The 17,622-nt window shown below is 45.8% G+C and overlaps 2 protein-coding genes across 2 annotated transcripts; both read right to left on the bottom strand.

The window, feature by feature from the left end:
• Nucleotides 1-96: 96 nt before the first annotated feature.
• Nucleotides 97-2,062, bottom strand: LOC103627582 (mitogen-activated protein kinase kinase 10). The gene has a single exon (XM_008647885.2). The coding sequence runs from the start codon at nt 1,825-1,827 to the stop codon at nt 700-702; it is 1,128 nt and encodes a 375-aa protein (XP_008646107.1). The 5' UTR covers nt 1,828-2,062; the 3' UTR covers nt 97-699.
• A 2,852-nt stretch (nt 2,063-4,914) lies between these two features.
• LOC103627581 (E3 ubiquitin-protein ligase RNF14) lies at nt 4,915-13,896 on the bottom strand. The gene is made up of 7 exons (XM_008647881.3): nt 13,601-13,896; nt 13,373-13,447; nt 12,764-13,292; nt 11,963-12,345; nt 11,178-11,404; nt 10,930-11,095; nt 4,915-5,302 (listed from the first exon to the last, which is right to left on the bottom strand). The coding sequence occupies exons 1-7, from the start codon at nt 13,775-13,777 to the stop codon at nt 5,174-5,176; spliced, it is 1,686 nt and encodes a 561-aa protein (XP_008646103.1). The 5' UTR covers nt 13,778-13,896; the 3' UTR covers nt 4,915-5,173.
• Nucleotides 13,897-17,622: the final 3,726 nt, after the last annotated feature.

Here is a 17,622-nt window from a genome sequence, read left to right as displayed (position 1 = left end):
TATATATCATCGTGTTGTTTTTCATATAAAGCAAATCAAACATAAAAAAGATAAACATAATCACAATATTACCTCGTACAAGGTAATACATGGTAATTGACATCTAGATGGACGGTCTATAGTTATTTATGGATCCTGTAGCAAAGCAAAGCCTAAACCGTGATTCAACAAAAACACACACACAAGGAATGGAGGAATTCCGATTCCCCAGCTGAAATAACAGGGCAAAATCCGATAAGTTTTAGAGAACTCGCCCATAGCCGATCGGCGGCGGCTGGTGAGCGTGCGAACTGAAAATTTTATATGCGTTCAATTCTACTTTTTGTACGCGTTCGAATTGAAGAAAAAAAATACATGAACACGGTAAGTTGTACCATTGGACGCTTGGAGCTCAACTTTGAGCAGGTCGCAGTCGCAGCCTAGGACTGATGATTCACCCAAATCTGTTTGCAAACCACTGCATGTTTTGTTTACCTGCGAGTGCGACCACGGGCGGCTCATGAAGCCAGTCGTTTTGCGGCCTCACAAAGCAACTGCAGCTGATCACCAGCTCTGCCGCGGGATTCAGACACCTCTGAATTATGCTCCCAAACCTGATCAAGTTCGCTTGGCTGGCCTCATGTTCAGTTGGATTTGCATCGACCGTTGATCACCATTAGGTCTTTATTCTCGTCGTTGCCACGTTCGTTGAGTTCTGTATCAGGAGTGTTCTTTGCGTTCGACTGTCATCAGTTCGTCATGGAAGTTGGTTAGCCACTCGTTGGTGGTGGTGGTGGTGGCGCAACATGGCGGCCCTCCCGCGACGAAGGGGTGGCCTAGAAGTTCGTCCACCGTGGCTCTCCTCCTCCAGTCTTTCTCCAGGCACCGCCGCACGAAGTCCCTGAACTCCGACGACGCCGTCACAGGCACCTCGGGCGCGCTCCCGAAGCACACGGCCACCACCAGAGCCGCCCACTCCGGCCTCTCCCCAGCCGCCACCAGCGGGAACCTACCCATGTGGCATTCTAGGAGGACCACTCCAAGGGACCACACGTCGCTGGAGAGGTCGGCAGCGCCCGACGGCGAGGCCGCGCCGAAACCTTCGGGGTCCAGCCGCTCCGGGCTCATGTACGCGCACGTCCCCTCGGCGCCGGCCGCTCGGTGCGCGCCGCCGCCGCCGCTGGGGACGTGGAGGCTGGCGCCGAAGTCGGCGATCTTGACCTCGCCGTGGAGGCCGACGAGGAGGTTCGACGGCTTGACGTCGCCGTGAACGATGCCGAGGCGGTGCAGGTGGCGCAGGCCGCAGAGCACGTTGCGCGCCACGCCCGCGATGGCGTCCTCCGGGAGGCGGCCGCGCCGCCGGAGCACGTCGCTGAGCGAGCCGCCAGGAACGTACTCGAGGACAAGGCGCAGGAGCTGCTGGTCGCTGCAGGCGGCCGGGTTCGCGGAGAAGACCCCGTGGAGGCGGACGACGTGCGGGTGGTCGGGCGCCGCGGCGGCCACGCGGAGGTGCACGTCGGCTTCCCGGAGCGCGGCGCCGCCGTCGCCGCGCACGCGCAGCGACTTGACCACAAGCTCCGCGCCCGTGCGGCGGTGCCGCGCCTTGTAGACCGTACCGTCCGCGCCATGGCCGAGGACGCCCACCCTCTCGAGCTCCGTGAGGTTGTTGATGACGGGGTCGGGCGATCCGGGCGGACACGACGGCAGGCCGCCGAACGGGTGCTCCTGGAACATGAACGGTGGTGGCGACGCCGGCGGCAGCACGGACAGCCTGAACTGCGTGCGCTCCCGTAGCTTCGCCGTTGCCAATGACATTGTAAGTTGTTGTGCCTTGGTGGGGAGCCGCATGTCACAATGGATCGGAGGAGAGGGAGACGAGAGTGTAGCTGCTGGTTTGCGTTTACCCCGAGTCCTGAATGGCGGTTAGAGAGGTCAGAGGAGTTGCAAGATTAGGCGAGCGGTGTAACGGACTACCTACCAGCTATACCACTCGCCTCGCCCGTAATGCAGCCATGCAGGGAAGCTTCTCTCCTCTGAGGCGCTGAGGCGTAACGGAAATTGCTGGAATTACGGTAAGGTCTGTCAGCTTTGAGGCTACGAGGCTCTCAGCTCCTTAGGACACGTACAACCTAGCGGTTCTAGAAGCACTAAATACATCTAACAAATTCGTTTATACAATCAAATATATTATTTACTAGAATCACTTAAGGCAAGGCTTTATATGGGTTTTATAGATGGAATCGTATCTTACGCTTAGAGAACCATACTAGAGACGTTTCTCCACCAAATACATGTATGGTGTTTTTATTGCACTTATTTCTTAAATACCGCTTAAAATATGAATCATTTATATGGGTTGTACATGCCTTTATACTATAAAATGCTTGTGCGCTGTGACAGTACATCAATCATATTCGATAGTATAGTGCAACAATTGTGCGACACCCAAGAGTCGGATCTAGTGGCAAGACAATGTAATAGACCCTCCCCATAAAATAAATTTAAAATTAAAGTGAACCCTCCTCATAAAAATAAATTTAAAATTAAAGTGGACATATGACCCACGTACCAGTTATTAAACTACAGAATTTACACTTTATCTTAGCTAGAAGGTCAAGGAGGTATGAGTTCAAAATGAGACATGTTCTTTTTTATAGCTCGCTCGATGTCTCGTTCTCTTCATCTAACGAGGTGGTATTATCCAGGAGTGTTGTGTTGTATGTGGCTTCGTGTCATGGTGGGCTCGGGTGTTTTCTCACGGTCTATCTGGGAGATAATGGCATGGTTGTTAGGCGAGACATGGGGAAGAAAAACATATCGTATGTGCTTCGCGTGTGACACACGACGTACGGAAGTCGTGTTTTAAAGGAGTAGAGATAGAGATCAGTATTGTCGATGTTTCAAACCTCACTCTGATAAGTAAATTTATTATGTGCGTTCCGGACTCCAGAGGGTGTACGCGGTGTGTCGGTGTTTGTGACCCGACTGCGCACCGCGGGGTTACCCACGTGATGCTTTTGGGTAAGACGACGTCGTTGATCGTGATTCGATGGTACGTGTGGAGGCACGTCGGTATTGCTCGTAGATTTATACAGATTCGGTCCGCTTTAAATTGCGTAAAACCCTACGTTCTGTTGTGGCCAGGTATTGATTTATGGAGTATAGATATTACAAATGAGCTTTGTGATGGCTCAGTTGCTGTTGATGAGGATGGGGTGAGATGATTTTGTAGGGATCTCCACTTGGCCTTATATATATGACCAGAGAGTTATCCCTTTACAAGTTGTGATTGCTATCTACTTCACTTATCTCCTTCTTTGTCGCAGCTTGCAATCCTATATATCCGGAGTCTTGATCATCTTCTCTTTCGAGTTATCGCCGAATGCATAGCTCCTCAAGTGCTTACAACTGCACCACCTGAGATATCACCCTCAGTAGCGCCTAACTCGGACGTCAGTCTTTGTCTTCTTGGATTAGACACGCCTAATCTGACTACAATCTGTCGGCCCATCAGTAGGACGACCTAGTGGGAGGCCCATCAGGCGGCCCGTGATATATTTTAGTGTTCATGAGGACTCAAGGGATATCTATCCTCCACACGGTGGGCGCAAGATTTATACTGGTTTGGGTAGGACGTCCCTACTTTAACATCATCGGCGGCTTACGCTACCAGCACCATTGATGATCAAAACTCATAGTAGAGGTTAAAAGCGGGTCAGAGAGGGAGGAGAGGCTCCCAAGTCTCTTATTGGGGTGGAAGTCGAGTCCCAGCTAAGTCTTGGCTTGGCGGTGGGGCTTCAGCCTCTAGGTCCTCGTCGGTGCTCCTCCTCCTGTTCGTAGGTTCGTCTAGGTTCCGACCTTCTGGGTGTGTATCCGAAAGAACTCTCTCCTCTTGCCTGGAGGCCAACTCCTCCCTTTTATAGGTCGAGAGAGGGGTCGTTCGACAATGGCTTCCCTAGGAAGGAGCCATAAGGCAAGGATAAAAACCAAACATTCTACCCGGGATAAAGTCAGGCGTACTCGTGGGCCCTAAGGTCACATGACTGTCTCATATTTATTATGGCGAATGGTGCGGGTCGCGTGGGTCCCAGACGCCATATTCAGACTATACCGACCCATAGCCTTCCTTGCCTGGGGTTCAGCGCGACTCGTCGTGTTGCGCCCTGTCATCGACCTGCGCACTTAGACCTTGTCGCGATAGGTCATGAGTGCGCCATAGACCAAGGGGCGCGTGTACCATAAATGTGTCGTAGTCTGAGAGGTTAATGAGGGTTCGTAGGGCATGAGTGTCATGCGACCTAAGGGGCTCGTAGGTCATGAGTGCGAGGCGTACCGACGCCTCTGCTGCAGCTTGGTGGCAAGCGTCATTAATACAGTCGATCATTTTTAAAGGATCGGTCTTGGACTGGATGTGAGATCCACTCGAGTGGTTTCCCTCCGACACGCCTGGCCCCCTGTCGGGTTCTACCATGCCCGATCTCGAGCTCGGTGTCGTGTGGTTCGTCCGGTGGCGGGTGACTATAGTGTAGACGTTATCTATCTCATCTGTCTGACCAGCGACCCCAACGACCAGAGACTTTCCCTCAACGCGCTCCCTGACCGATGGGGGGATCATATCGCTGACAAGTACAATGCCCGTTCGTTGTGACGACACATAAATATTTGATAAAATATTAGCGCACAATGATTACATAAAAATAAGCGATACATATATTACATTGACTTTAATATCTCACAAACTATTTATCAACAACCAATACAAAACTAGATGGCACATGTCACGTGTCGCCAAGACTGAAGACTGAAGGTAGGGAGTAGAGACTGGACGAGAGAGAGCGACAATATTCAAAACCTGCTGCAGGCTATCGGTGCTCGAAATATAGAATGCAAGAAAACCCAGGGTTCAGACTGAAATACGTAGTAGTCGCTTATGGCTACGTCATAAACGAACTGAATCTTCAATCTGCACGGTCATTTTCAATAAAATGCCCTGTTCATTACATGGCCAACCATCTGTTGTTGACATCAACGATCCTAGATAAATGCAATGGACCCTTCCAATTGCAAATTCACATTGGCCCTACCACGAGAAGCCTCTCGTTTTGGGAAACAACTCAACAAGTCGATGCCAACACTGGAAGTGGCAAAATGCTATGTATAAAGGAGATTCTGTACTGTACAAGATTGGGAATCACTACGGATCCGTGTGTTGTTGGCAACCTCTTGGTCCATAGTGTTCGGAGCTCTTCATTACCCTCCTCCGGCATAACGCGCAATAGTGGCCTCGGCAACCCATGCACAATATATGATTGTTTGTGTCAAGCTGTCAATAACGCCACATTGCATTGAGATTGTTAGTAGATTGTATGCTGCTTCATTCTATAAGGAATATATGCCTTTACAGTGCACTTTTAAGTTTACATGCTTCATAAGTGACTAGAGCAAGTATATGCAGCAGAATTGTTCATTCAACTTTAACCCTTCTACAGGGGAAAAAAACAATTCCAGAGACTAGCTACACATGTATGGTGATCATATGGCAGAAAAAATAGACCAGACTGAAAAATACATGCAGGAATAATGAAAAGATCAATGGGCGTCATAGAAAACTTTCACTTAACTTTATACTCACGAGTTACACAAATATTGTTTTACTAGCGCAGGAGTAACTCATGCATAAATATGATATGGCCCAGCCGAACAGGGTATATTTTAGGAAACAGTAGATTAGGAAAGTAATCAGCTGCGGCTTATTTAGCAGCAAGTATCCTTCAATTTTGTAATGGTAGTATTAGTTACCTTATTGAGCATTATACTGCTCCCTAGTTTCTATGTTTAGGAACAAGGATTTGGAATAAAGGAGAGGGGCGGCAGAGAGAAAAGGGACGTTATTGTTCCCACCAATTCAGCAGTAGGCGTTGCCGACGATAAACGGCCGGTGGTTCCGCCAACCATTACCATAGGTCGCCGGCGAGCCCTTCCGGTGCCGCCCTAGCCTACTAGATCTGGGTTGCGGCCGGGAACTCGTTCCTATAATCGGGAACACCCATATCAACTGGTATCGGATTCAGGCGAGTCCTCCTCCATGGCTTCCGCTGAAGATCGGGTGGGCAGCTTGGAGTCTTCGGTGGCGCAACTGGCGATCGCCGTGAAGGATATGCAGACCACCGTGGCCGAGCTCGCCAAGATGGTCGCTGACTCGGCGTCCGCGACTGGTGACGGGAGGCGCCCGCCGCCACACCGACGCCAGGAGGGCCGCGACGAGGAAGCGGGTGGCAACGAGCGGGGTAGTCGCCGTGGGGGGGCCACACGTGCCGCGCTACGAACTGTCGCTGTTCGATGGCGGAGAGGATCCTCTGCTCTGGCTCCGCCAGTGCGAGAGGTATGGCCGCCTGCATGCAGTGCCCCAGGAGGAGTGGGTGGAGATGGCGGGCATGCACCTGCGTGGAGAAGCGCAGGAGGTGTTGGACAACTGGGAGACTGAAGATCGCTTCATTTCATGGCCAGAATTTTATGCGACATTCCTGCAGCGCTTTACGCGCCATTCAACATCTGGTCCGTTGGGAGACTTGGCCAATTTGAAGCAGCACAACAACCGGGCAGAGGTCTACGCGAGGGACTTTCAGCGACTGCTGGCGCGCGCACCACGGGTGTCGCGGCAAGACCAAATCGAGCTGTTTACTGCCGGATTATCCCCCACCTTATCGGCCGAGGTCCATCGGGATCGACCTCGAGATTTGTCTGATGCCATTGGATTGGCTCGTGAAGCGGAAAGGCGGGAAGATCTCTTACTTGCCAAGGTAACCCAGGCCACTCGATCCCGACAGGCTCGCAGCTCGCCATGGGCAGGGAGCTCGGATGCTTCGGCGGGCAATCGGCAAACAGCATCATCTGCCGTTACACTTCCTGCAGCATCTGTGGGGGTCAAAACAGAGGGAGGGCGAGCTGTACCAGTGGGTTCGCAAGCCTCTGTGACGGCCTCATCTGCACTTCCATACCGCCGTCGGCTCAGTTCAGCCGAGATGTCTGAACGCAAGGAGAAGGGTCTGTGTTACAACTGCGATGAGGTGTACTCGAGGGGACATCGCTGCCAGCGTTTGTTTCATCTCGAAGTGCTCAGCGAAGATGAAGAGGATGATGTGATTGAGGAGGAACCAACCCTTTCTGCGCTAGCCATGCATGGGTTGAAGGCCAGCCGCACAATGCAGGTCATTCTGGTTATGGGGCAACATCGACTAGTGGGCTTGGTGGATAGTGGAAGCACACACAATTTCATTAGCGGCCATGCGGCTTCCTTACTCCAGATTCCACAACTGTCAGGAACCAAGCAGCAGGTGCAGGTGGCCAATGGAGCTCGACTGCCATGTCTGGGGCGTCTGTCGGCCGTTCAGTTTGGTATACAGGATCATTCCTTCTCGGATTCCTTCTTGGTGATTCCCTTGGAAGGGTTTGATGCAGTTCTCGGGGTGCAATGGCTCCAGAAATTGGGTGATATCAGCTGGAACTTTGACTCCCTCCAAATGTCTCTTTTCCTCGAGGGTGGACATGTCAGTTTGCAAGGCCTTCTACATCATGGGAAGTCAGTTCAGTTACGCAGTTTGGAAGTTGGACATGATCTTCGTCTGCAGGGGATCCTAGATACATTTAAGGATCTTTTTCAAGAGCCACAGGGCCTGCCACCCTCCCGTCCGTGTGATCATCGCATTTGTTTGAAGGAAGGGTCGGATCCAGTGGTTGTTCGACCCTATCGGTACCCACACCGCCAGAAGGATGAAATTGAGCGTCAGTGTACTGAGATGCTGGCCCAAGGTATCATTCGGCCTAGTCGTTCTCCATTCTCTTCACCGGTGCTCTGAGCGCGCAAGGCAGATGGGTCTTGGCGTTTTTGTGTGGATTATCGTGAGTTGAATGCCATGACTATTAAGGATAAATTCCCAATCCCAGCAGTAGAAGAATTGCTTGATGAACTGCATGGGGCTCAATTCTTCACCAAACTGGATTTGCGATCAGGGTACCACCAGGTTCGGATGCACCAAGTAGATGTGGAAAAGACGGCTTTTCGCACTCACCATGGGCATTTTGAATTCCTGGTCATGGCTTTTGGACTGTGTAATGCTCCTTCGACCTTCCAGGCCTTGATGAATGAAGCGCTCTCTAAGTTCCTTCACAAATTTGTACTGGTCTTCTTCGACGACATTCTTGTATACAGTCGAACCTGGGAGGATCATCTACAGCACCTTGCCTCAGTTTTAGCTCAGCTTTGTCATCATCAGCTGTACCTTAAACAGTCCAAGTGTGCCTTTGCTCAAGATACGGTGGGTTATCTCGGACATGCCATTTCAGCCAAGGGAGTAGAGGCAGACCCGAACAAAGTGCAAGATGTGGATCGTTGGCCTACTCCTATGTCAGTGGCAGATATCCGGAGTTTTTTGGGGTTGGCTGGTTACTACCGACGTTTTATTCATCATTATGCTTCGATTGCAGAACCCCTCACTACTCTTCTTCGCCGCCAACAGTTCCACTGGTCCGAAGCTGCTATAGCTGCCTTTCAACGTTTGAAACAAGCTCTTCAGACGGCTCCAGTCCTCCGCCTTCCGGACTTCGTTGTTCCTTTTGTGGTGGAATGTGATGCTTCTGGCACAGGGATTGGTGTCGTGCTCCAACAGGAAGGACATCCAGTGGCTTATTATAGTCAGAAACTGGCAGATCGTCATGTGAAACTCGCAGCTTATGAAAGGGAATTAATTGGGTTATCCAAGGCCATTCGACACTGGAGACCGTATTTATGGGGGCGCCCATTCGTGGTCCGCACAGATCATGCCAGTCTGAAATTCCTGCTGGATCAAGCTCTAGTAACTCCACCGCAACAACACTGGCTTAGCAAACTGATGGGGTTTGACTTCTCTGTGGAATACAAACTAGGACGGGCAAATGTGGTCGTCGACGCACTATCTCGCCTCCATAATCCAGTGAGTACTTGTGCAGCTATTTCAGCTCCAACACTATCATCCCGGGAGAGGTGGGAAGCCGAGCTGAGACAGGATCCTGCCATTCAACAACGTTGTGCACAGCTTCTTGCTCGAGTCAGGGTTCACAGGAGGAGTCTGATTCCAGCAACTCAGTGACAACCGCCGCACACATTTGGTCCACACATGGGGGCCTGGTCTTTCGCAAACACCGGTTATTCATTCCAGCAACCTCTTCCCTTCGTTCTCAGGTGGTGGCTGCTTACCACAATGTGACCCATGAAGGAGTGCACAAAACACTGCATCGTATTAAGCAAAGTTTTTTCTGGGAGAACCTGCGGGGATCAGTGGAGCAATACATTCACCAGTGTGTTGTCTGCCAGCAGCATAAAGCTAGTACCTTAGCGCATGCTGGTCTTCTGCAACCATTACCAATACCGCAACACATTTGGGCAGATATATCCATGGATTTCGTAGTAGGACTTCCAAAGTCTCAAGGGAAGTCAGCTATGTTGGTCGTGGTGGATCGTTTATCCAAATATGGTCATTTTATTGCTATCAAGCGGCCTGCTACAACATCTGCGGTTGCGGATATTTTCTTTGACCAAGTGGTGAGGCTCCATGGGGTGCCTGAGTCTATTGTGTCCGATCACGATCCGGTGTTCACTAGCACCTTCTGGAAGAATCTTTTTAAGCGTTGCGGCACAAAACTCCTCACCTCTTCCTCATATCACCCTCAGACGGACGGCCAGACAGAGGTGGTGAATCGTACTATTGAGATGTATCTTCGCTGTTTAGCCACGGAGCGGCCATCCACTTGGGTTCAATGGTTACCTTGGGCGGAATTTTGTTACAATTCCTCGTATCATTCGGCACTTCGGATGACTCCTTTTGAATTGGTCTATGGTCGCAAACCCCCTCCGTTGGTTCCTTACAGCCAGGGCACCACTCTGGTAGTGTCGTTGATAGCAGGTTAGTGGATCGGGATGCCTTATTGGATCGAGCTCGTCATCATTTGTTGACCGCCCAGAACCGGATGAAACAACGTTATGATCTTCATCACCGTGAGGTTACTTATGCGGTGGGTGATTGGGTTTGGTTGAAGCTTCAGAGCCATCGCCAACTTTCAGTGAGACAGGGACACTATCACAAGCTGGCGCCCAAGTTTTTTGGTCCTTATTTGGTGGTCAGCAAGGTGGGCGAGGTGGCATATCGCCTAGCTCTTCCAACCACGGCCAAAATTCATGATGTTTTTCATGTCTCCATGTTGAAACCCTTTAAAGGCACTCCTCCGGTCGTGGCTCCAGATCTACCGGCTAATGTTTCTTATCCGTCTTCAGAATCTGCACAGTTGGTTCCTTACAGCATATTGGCTCAGCGCTTCATTCAAGGTCATCGCCAGTTCTTGATCCAATGGACAGGACAGGATATTGAAGAGGCTACGTGGGAAGATGCCCTGGAATTTCGGCGTGCACACCCAGATTTCAAGCTTGAGGACAAGCTTGTTGTCGAGGGGGGGGGGGAGTATTGATATGGCCCAGCCGAACAGGGTATATTTTAGGAAACAGTAGATTAGGAAAGTAATCAGCTGCGGCTTATTTAGCAGCAAGTATCCCTCAATTTTGTAATGGTAGTATTAGTTACCTTATTGAGCATTATACTGCTCCCTAGTTTCTATGTTTAGGAACAAGGATTTGGAATAAAGGAGAGAGGGGCGGCAGAGAGAAAAGGGACGTTATTGTTCCCACCAATTCAGCAGCAGGCGTTGCCGACGATAAACGGCCGGTGGTTCCGCCAACCATTACCATAGGTCGCCGGCGAGCCCTTCCGGTGCCGCCCCAGCCTACTAGATCTGGGCTGCGGCCGGGAACTCGTTCCTATAATCGGGAACACCCATATCAAAATACTTCGTGTTTGGAGACTAAGCAGATATTAATGGAAGTAGCATGCTCTAGATGCAAGGAGAAAAAATACTGCTGCTAACCTTTCCATTCCACCGACCACACACTGGACAAGGACAACCCCATACCAGTTCAGGCTCTGTCTCCTCTAGATCTTCATCATCAAAATGTTCTTCATCATCGGACTCCTCAAGCCGTCCATATATTTGCACTTGATTCTGGTGTTCAAATAGCACGCAATTTCCATCCCTTCAGTGACAAAAAACTTTTAGCTTCTGTATCAGTGCAAACAAAATTGAACACAGATATTTTGCACATGAATCAACATTACCAAAAATGTTCATATCCACGAATTGCCTGGTTACAACGGTAACAGAAGAATTTCCCGCAGTTCCTACAGATCATCTTGTTGCATCCTTCAGTCTTTGAGATAGCCATTTTGCAAGAAGGACATTGCTTCGAATCGCGAAGCGCTTCGCAGACACTTATTAATTCATCTATTTCCCTCTGTTCTTTCAACAATTGTTTTTCTGGGAGGGAATATTTCTGGTGTTTTTCCTGTTAAAAAGCAGAATGTGTCATGGCGTCGTGAATGGATAGTAGGAGGGAACAACAATATACAGAACCTCAAATATATCGTAGATATACAAATAAAGCACTGTGAATATCATATTATTCTCGAATGTTGAATTGTTACGTAAACACATAGCTGTCGAAGAATTAGATATGTAGCTACAAAGATAAGTCTCCAGTCACAAACAAGTGATGCCATGGACAACAACACAGTCTCCAAAGTCGGCGATGGTAATTTCTACTGTACTTATATTAATTCATCTTCTCTATAGCACACCCAAAAGGGCACTTAATTTTATAGAGAGAATATTAAGATCTTACACTACATAGAGTATGTGGATAAGTTCTAGGCCAGGAAAGCAGAATACTTCGATCTTCAGTGAAACTTGGAACCAGATACTATAATTACATCAGTCAAACATGTGTTCATACCAATAATTAAACTTCAAATTAAGTACCATAACAAAATCTCAAAATGATGACTGTACACATCATTAATTCCATAAAAAGAGAGTTCAGCCATTAAGAGATTATGCATTTTACCCTCAGAATCCTAATCTTTTCTTCTGGAGTAACGCAATCCTTCCCCACATGCCTGCGTTCTTTGCACAAAGAGCAGAAGGTGAAAAAACACTCTGGGCATTGAGCATCATTGTCATCCTCCAAGCAGGCAGCATTACACCTCGGACAATATACCAGATCAGGCATTGTATCTAAGAGCTTCTGTAACGCGAATGATTCCCATCGCTTATAGCAATCATCTCCCAGGAGGCTTTTCAAAACTGATGGTGGAAGTGGGCTGCAGCAAGTTGTATCAGGGCATGTGAGCTTGGTTAAACTCCCTTCTGTTACGTGAATTCTGCAGTGAGACTTCATACACGTCAAGCAAAACAAATGGTGGCATGGGAGCTTGATGAAATTTCTGCCTGGTATAGTTAAGAATGAAGAGGGGCAAAGGGAGTCAAAAACTACTACAAGATTCAGGTATCAAAATTACTGAAATGTGAAAAGGAGTTATATTGTGCATGTTACCTACTTTGTAGAGAATAAATGGGAAGGCAGCTAAGTCACTACAGAACCCATCTGAGTAGTTGTACTACAGATCCTGAAACTGCTGTTTTATGATAAAATTATTTTTTGTCATTTGATTTCCTAAATTTTATTTCTGAAAAAAATACTAGGGAAATGAAGTAATTATATTTCTTGCGTTGCAGAGCTTATTGCCTCTAATACATCATGTACAAAATAGACCAAAAAGCAGTGATAGCAACTTGAATAAAAAGGTAAATAACTCAGTAAAAATCAAACACAGCATCCTAATCAGATAACTTATAAGAGAATTACCAGTATTTTCACTAAGACAAATTCGGCACTTATGTAAGCTTTTCAGAAATATTTCATGAGACCTCCTCTCATTGTAACTTTGCATAAGAGGAATAGTATGATCAACTAGAAGCCTTCTTGCAATAGCACGTGCATCTCCAACATCTGAAGTTTTATCTGCGATTAGTATTATGTTGTCATTCAAAGAAATGCAAGCCCATGAAGAGCTATTCAGCCAGTCCAGCCATCTATACACTACTTCTTGTCCTGGCAGCTCAGTCCAAATCTCATCAAACATGGTACAGAGGTGTGAAACTTTGGGTTCATCCAACCACTTGGCTGAGATAGTAAAATAAGGAGCACTTGCACTGGGATATGAACATGGCAGCAAACATGTTAACACCACAGGTGGCAAATGCTTTAAACTGCAAGCATAGATGAGTTCACCACCATCTTTGCTCTCATCATTATCAGTTCCAACCATAGTTCCATTTGGATGAAGATTCAAGAACACCTTAGTACCATTAGGAATTGGATACCAAACAAAAATCTGAGAAAGAAGACATAAACATTAACACTTCAGAAGAATGAGAGAGTTCGGATTAAGGAGGACAAAGCCCTGGAACGAACCTGAAAAGAACGAAAACCAGCCTTATCCTCCAAGATAACCATGTCATCCCCATAAATGGCTTGCAGTGCCAGCATCTGAACATAACATAATAAACTACGACGTATTAGCGACAACAGCAGTTCAAAAAGCTGCTGCCATGTCAAGACAATAGCTTAAAATTGACCAACTCAAAAGCGCCTCTAATGTTCAGTAAACTCAAAAGCAGGTGGCGCAGGGCGATAGGTTACCTCGTCCTCCTGCACCTGGTTGTTGGTCTCCAACCGCTCCGCCGAGAGTTCGTCCTCCCAATGAGCCCTCGCGGCCATCGCCTTCAGCCGCGCCACCGCCTCCTCCCGCCCCTCCCAGTATCCGTCCCCAGCCTCTGCCAGCGGCGGCGAGGACGATGACGTGGCTCCGCTGGACATTAGAGTATCCGGCGAATAGATTGGCCCCTCGCCGCCTGGCCGAGTTCGCCGCTTTTTCTTTGACGGGCGTTGCTAAGGTTGAATTGAAAGAAAGATTGAGATGCGTTAATAATTCTTTCTTGCTTCAGTAGTCTTCCAGGATTTTCAGTTTTCTTGGCTGGCGGCGCACTAAAAAATAAATAATCGTAATCTCCAATTCTAAATTATATAAGATATTTTAGATTTTCTAAATACACAATATATTAGAGTTTTACAAATGGTTAATTTTGTTCATCCATAGTCATTTAACGGTCAACATTAAAATGTCAGTTTTATTATCTTTTATCTATTCTTTGGCTTTGTTCAGTATCTTACCTTTATTCTCTGTCGGATGCAGTTATCACTTATCTAAATGCCACTAGTAAATTTTCGTTAGGAAAAGGAAACCATTTTTATCTCCATTAATATATTGTATATCTCTTATCTATATTTCTCTTTACATACTCCTCTAAAAGATTTTCTCGTTATATCCCATTCTTTTTGAGAAGTGTCCTATATACCTTGTCCTTTATACATTAAATACGTATATTAGAGACATATTTTGCTCTAGAATTTTTATACGTACATAATTATCATACTCTTAAATGTCTTGTGTATATTTTAGTTTGGTTCAAATTTTTGGGTAAAGTATTAAAATATATATAGATGATGAGAGTGAATCTTTATATGGAGAGGATCGAGAGAAACGTTCTCTATATTTAGAGAATATTAGAGAATATTGCTTGAGCGTATAAAGGAAGAGAATCTTCTTTAAATAAAACCATATGCCGAACGTTGTTGGAGTCAACCAAACCCATTTGTCCTCCCGCAAAAGCCTCACTCTTCATATCTATTTAGAGCATGTTTAGTTGCATGGCTAAGATGTCGAAAATTGCCACGCATTTTCTGCTACACTTGTCTAAGGTTAGGCGTTCAAATTATGTGGCACACTTTAGGGCTTGTTTGGCAGAGCTCCGCTCCATGATTCTCTAGCTCCGAGAGTTGATTCTTTAATAGAGTGATTTCGAGTGATTCTCTAGCAGAAGTGAATTTATTTGACGAAAATCGTTTGATAAATAAGTTGTGAAGTGATTCCTTAGGGGTTAGAGCAACTACAGTAGTTCTCTAAAAGACTTCCTAAATCAATAATTTAGATAGTTAACATGAAAACTATTCTCCAACAGTTCTCTAAATGAACTTTCTAAATTTAACAACTTGTCATCTAACCTCATTTTCTCTCTACATTTGGCAACCATTTAACAACTCCCTAAACAAAAATGTTGACTGCATTATATAGTTTTTGTGACTTATTTTTTATGTGGATAAATACAAAACAAAATTACAACCTATATTTAGAGAACTATTGGAGAACTCACATTTTTTTACTCTAAAAGCCATTTAACAACTTCTTAAATCTGTGATTTGGAGAGCTAAAATTTACATAACTATTGGAGTTGCTCTTAGAGAGAGAGAGAGAGTAGGTTGGGAGCGGTGGAAAACTGGTTTTTTGCTCCCACTTTCTAGTACAAAATAGAGACTAGATTTACTCCACGCCCACCATGGAGCAGTTCAGATTTTTACCGTTTGGCTCTGCGAGAGTGATTCTCATTGGGAGCGGGGTTGTGGGAGCTCTGCTAAACACCCTTTAGGCATACCTAAGGAAATCTTGCCATACTTTATGAGGCATTGACGAGCGAAGCCTATATAGGAGAAAAATCTTGTCATGGTTGTGGCTACAAACCAAACACACGTCTACCTCGATCAAACTTGTCTAAACTTAAACGTGACAAACTATGACAAGTGAGGTAGGGAACCAAACATACCCTTATGTTACACTTAAATTTAAAGACAAAACTAGATATGGATTTTATATATATATGTATATATATATATATGCCTATGGTAAAAATCCGCGTATATATAATGACAAAATCCAAGAAAATATACAAATATTTTATCACACAGTGTTTAGTTATCCTTCGCAAGAACTTAGGTACCGTTTGGTTCAAATATTTGTAACGTAATGGGTAAGTGATAACGTTAAATCACGTTTGTTTTAGTCCAATCGTAATCAGATACCATACTAAAAATTGATACCGGACTATTCAAACTTGTTACCGTCCGTAATCGAGTGTAAACCGTTACCATTACCCTTTACGTTACATTTAGTGAACCAAACAGCACCTTAGTCTTTCATAACTCAAAGCAGAATAGTAAATATTAATTTCCCACAATGGCCTCTATCGCACACAAATATCATCTAGTTGATCACAAGCTTACAAATACTCGTGATACTCAACAAAGACATTACTATTCCTGTACATATTCAAGATTTTCTAAACATATAAACAAAATAAGCATAAGTATATTCCACACTTAACAACTATAACGTAGGGTGCACGAGATTGGGTATTACACAAGTTTACAGTGATTAGCATTTTAAATAAGTCAAAATTTAGCATTGGATTACAATAGCCTAGCTCAAGCCCAAATAACCACGTAACATGATGATCATGTAAACAAGATTAATGAGGGTTCTCATAATTGTGAGCATGGTTGTTAGCAGTTTGCAGGTACTATGCAGAGGTTATACATCTTTACTTATGAACCATGATTCCCATTTGGTTGAGGTAGCTAGTACCAAACTACACTGTCAAGGTGGATGGCAGAATTTCATTATGAAGTCTTTAAAATTTCTCTAATAAGTTAGTGGCCACTAGGTTTCAGTGGAAATGCCAACAGATTATATAAAACCCCATTCGATATGGCATATTCCATCACAGCTATACACATGAGGATAAAGGTTGTCCTAGTAACCACTATCTAGCTAAAAAAGATCTTCTTAATCAAAGTAAGAGCCATAATAGAACTTTAGGTTGTACTATAAGTCTCGATTTGTCACTTACATACAAGTCCTTAGGGAGGAAAACTAAAGCATTTGAGAAGTAGTTAGATACTCTAACACCCTTTATCCATGTTGCTAAAAGGTGCATTTTATCTTTATTATATATGACATTGGTCGAGCAATAGGTCATGGTTATTTAGTTTATAGCACGAGAAGTACTACTTAGATGCAATTTAACCTTTAGGTGGTCAAGGTACAAAGTACAAAAGATAGGAGATCTTTATGGTTAAAAAGGTAGACATATGCACATGAATTAAATGATATTAAATGTGGTTAGGAGTTAACGATGGTCTCATGTTGTACTTTCCTTATTCAAAGTTCTCTTACTAGTCCTGATTGCCAGAGTAAATCTACTAGTCACCAACATACTTCTCACAATCTATACTCAATAATACTACTCATCACCATTGATACTTTCCATGATGAATAAACGGTGATCCTGGTGGAAAATTTCGTGAAAGAACATTAGGTCAAGAAGGGGGCCTAATCAGTTGAGCCCTTGATGTGAGATGCTAGTGGCAATGTCATAAAAATTTGGCATCGAAAAAGTCATCGAAGAAGAGGTATGCTGAGTTAATGGGTTAAAGGGAACAAGAGAAGGGCAAGTCTAGATTTTGGCAGGGGTCTATTTGTGTCGCCCATGACATGGTAGATGTCCAATTTTAATTTGGGCCATGGGGGTTTGAAGTTGGGAGCAAAACATCACGACTATGGTTATCCACAACTGTACTCAAGTTCTAGCTCTTTAGGGGAGATGGATCAGACCAAGGAAGAGTCTTACTAGATTGCTGGTTTTCTAGGAGTCTCCTATAGTGCAAAGATGGCATGTGGCTTTGATTACTAGAACATTGGACACCTTCCCATCAAGGGGCATGAAGTTCTTAGAAGTTTGTGTCGATTCTTTTGCATTGCACAATACGAA

Source organism: Zea mays, chromosome 5, assembly GCF_902167145.1.
Source record: "Zea mays cultivar B73 chromosome 5, Zm-B73-REFERENCE-NAM-5.0, whole genome shotgun sequence".
In the NCBI taxonomy this organism is placed as follows: domain Eukaryota; kingdom Viridiplantae; phylum Streptophyta; class Magnoliopsida; order Poales; family Poaceae; genus Zea; species Zea mays.
This window is presented reverse-complemented; position numbering and strand designations above follow the sequence as displayed.

What these genes read in the sequence shown, in the direction of transcription:
- LOC103627581 (XM_008647881.3), bottom strand. Translation starts at nt 13,777, where the DNA reads ATGTCCAGCGGAGCCACGTCATCGTCCTCGCCGCCGCTGGCAGAGGCT. An exon ending in CTGGTTTTCGTTCTTTTCAG is followed by an intron (nt 13,293 to 13,372) that starts GTTCGTTCCAGG and finishes CTTCTTTCTCAG; the next exon opens with ATTTTTGTTTGGTATCCAAT. An exon ending in GTGGTCGGTGGAATGGAAAG is followed by an intron (nt 5,303 to 10,929) that starts GTTAGCAGCAGT and finishes CGTTATTGACAG; the next exon opens with CTTGACACAAACAATCATAT.
- LOC103627582 (XM_008647885.2), bottom strand. Translation starts at nt 1,827, where the DNA reads ATGCGGCTCCCCACCAAGGCACAACAACTTACAATGTCATTGGCAACG.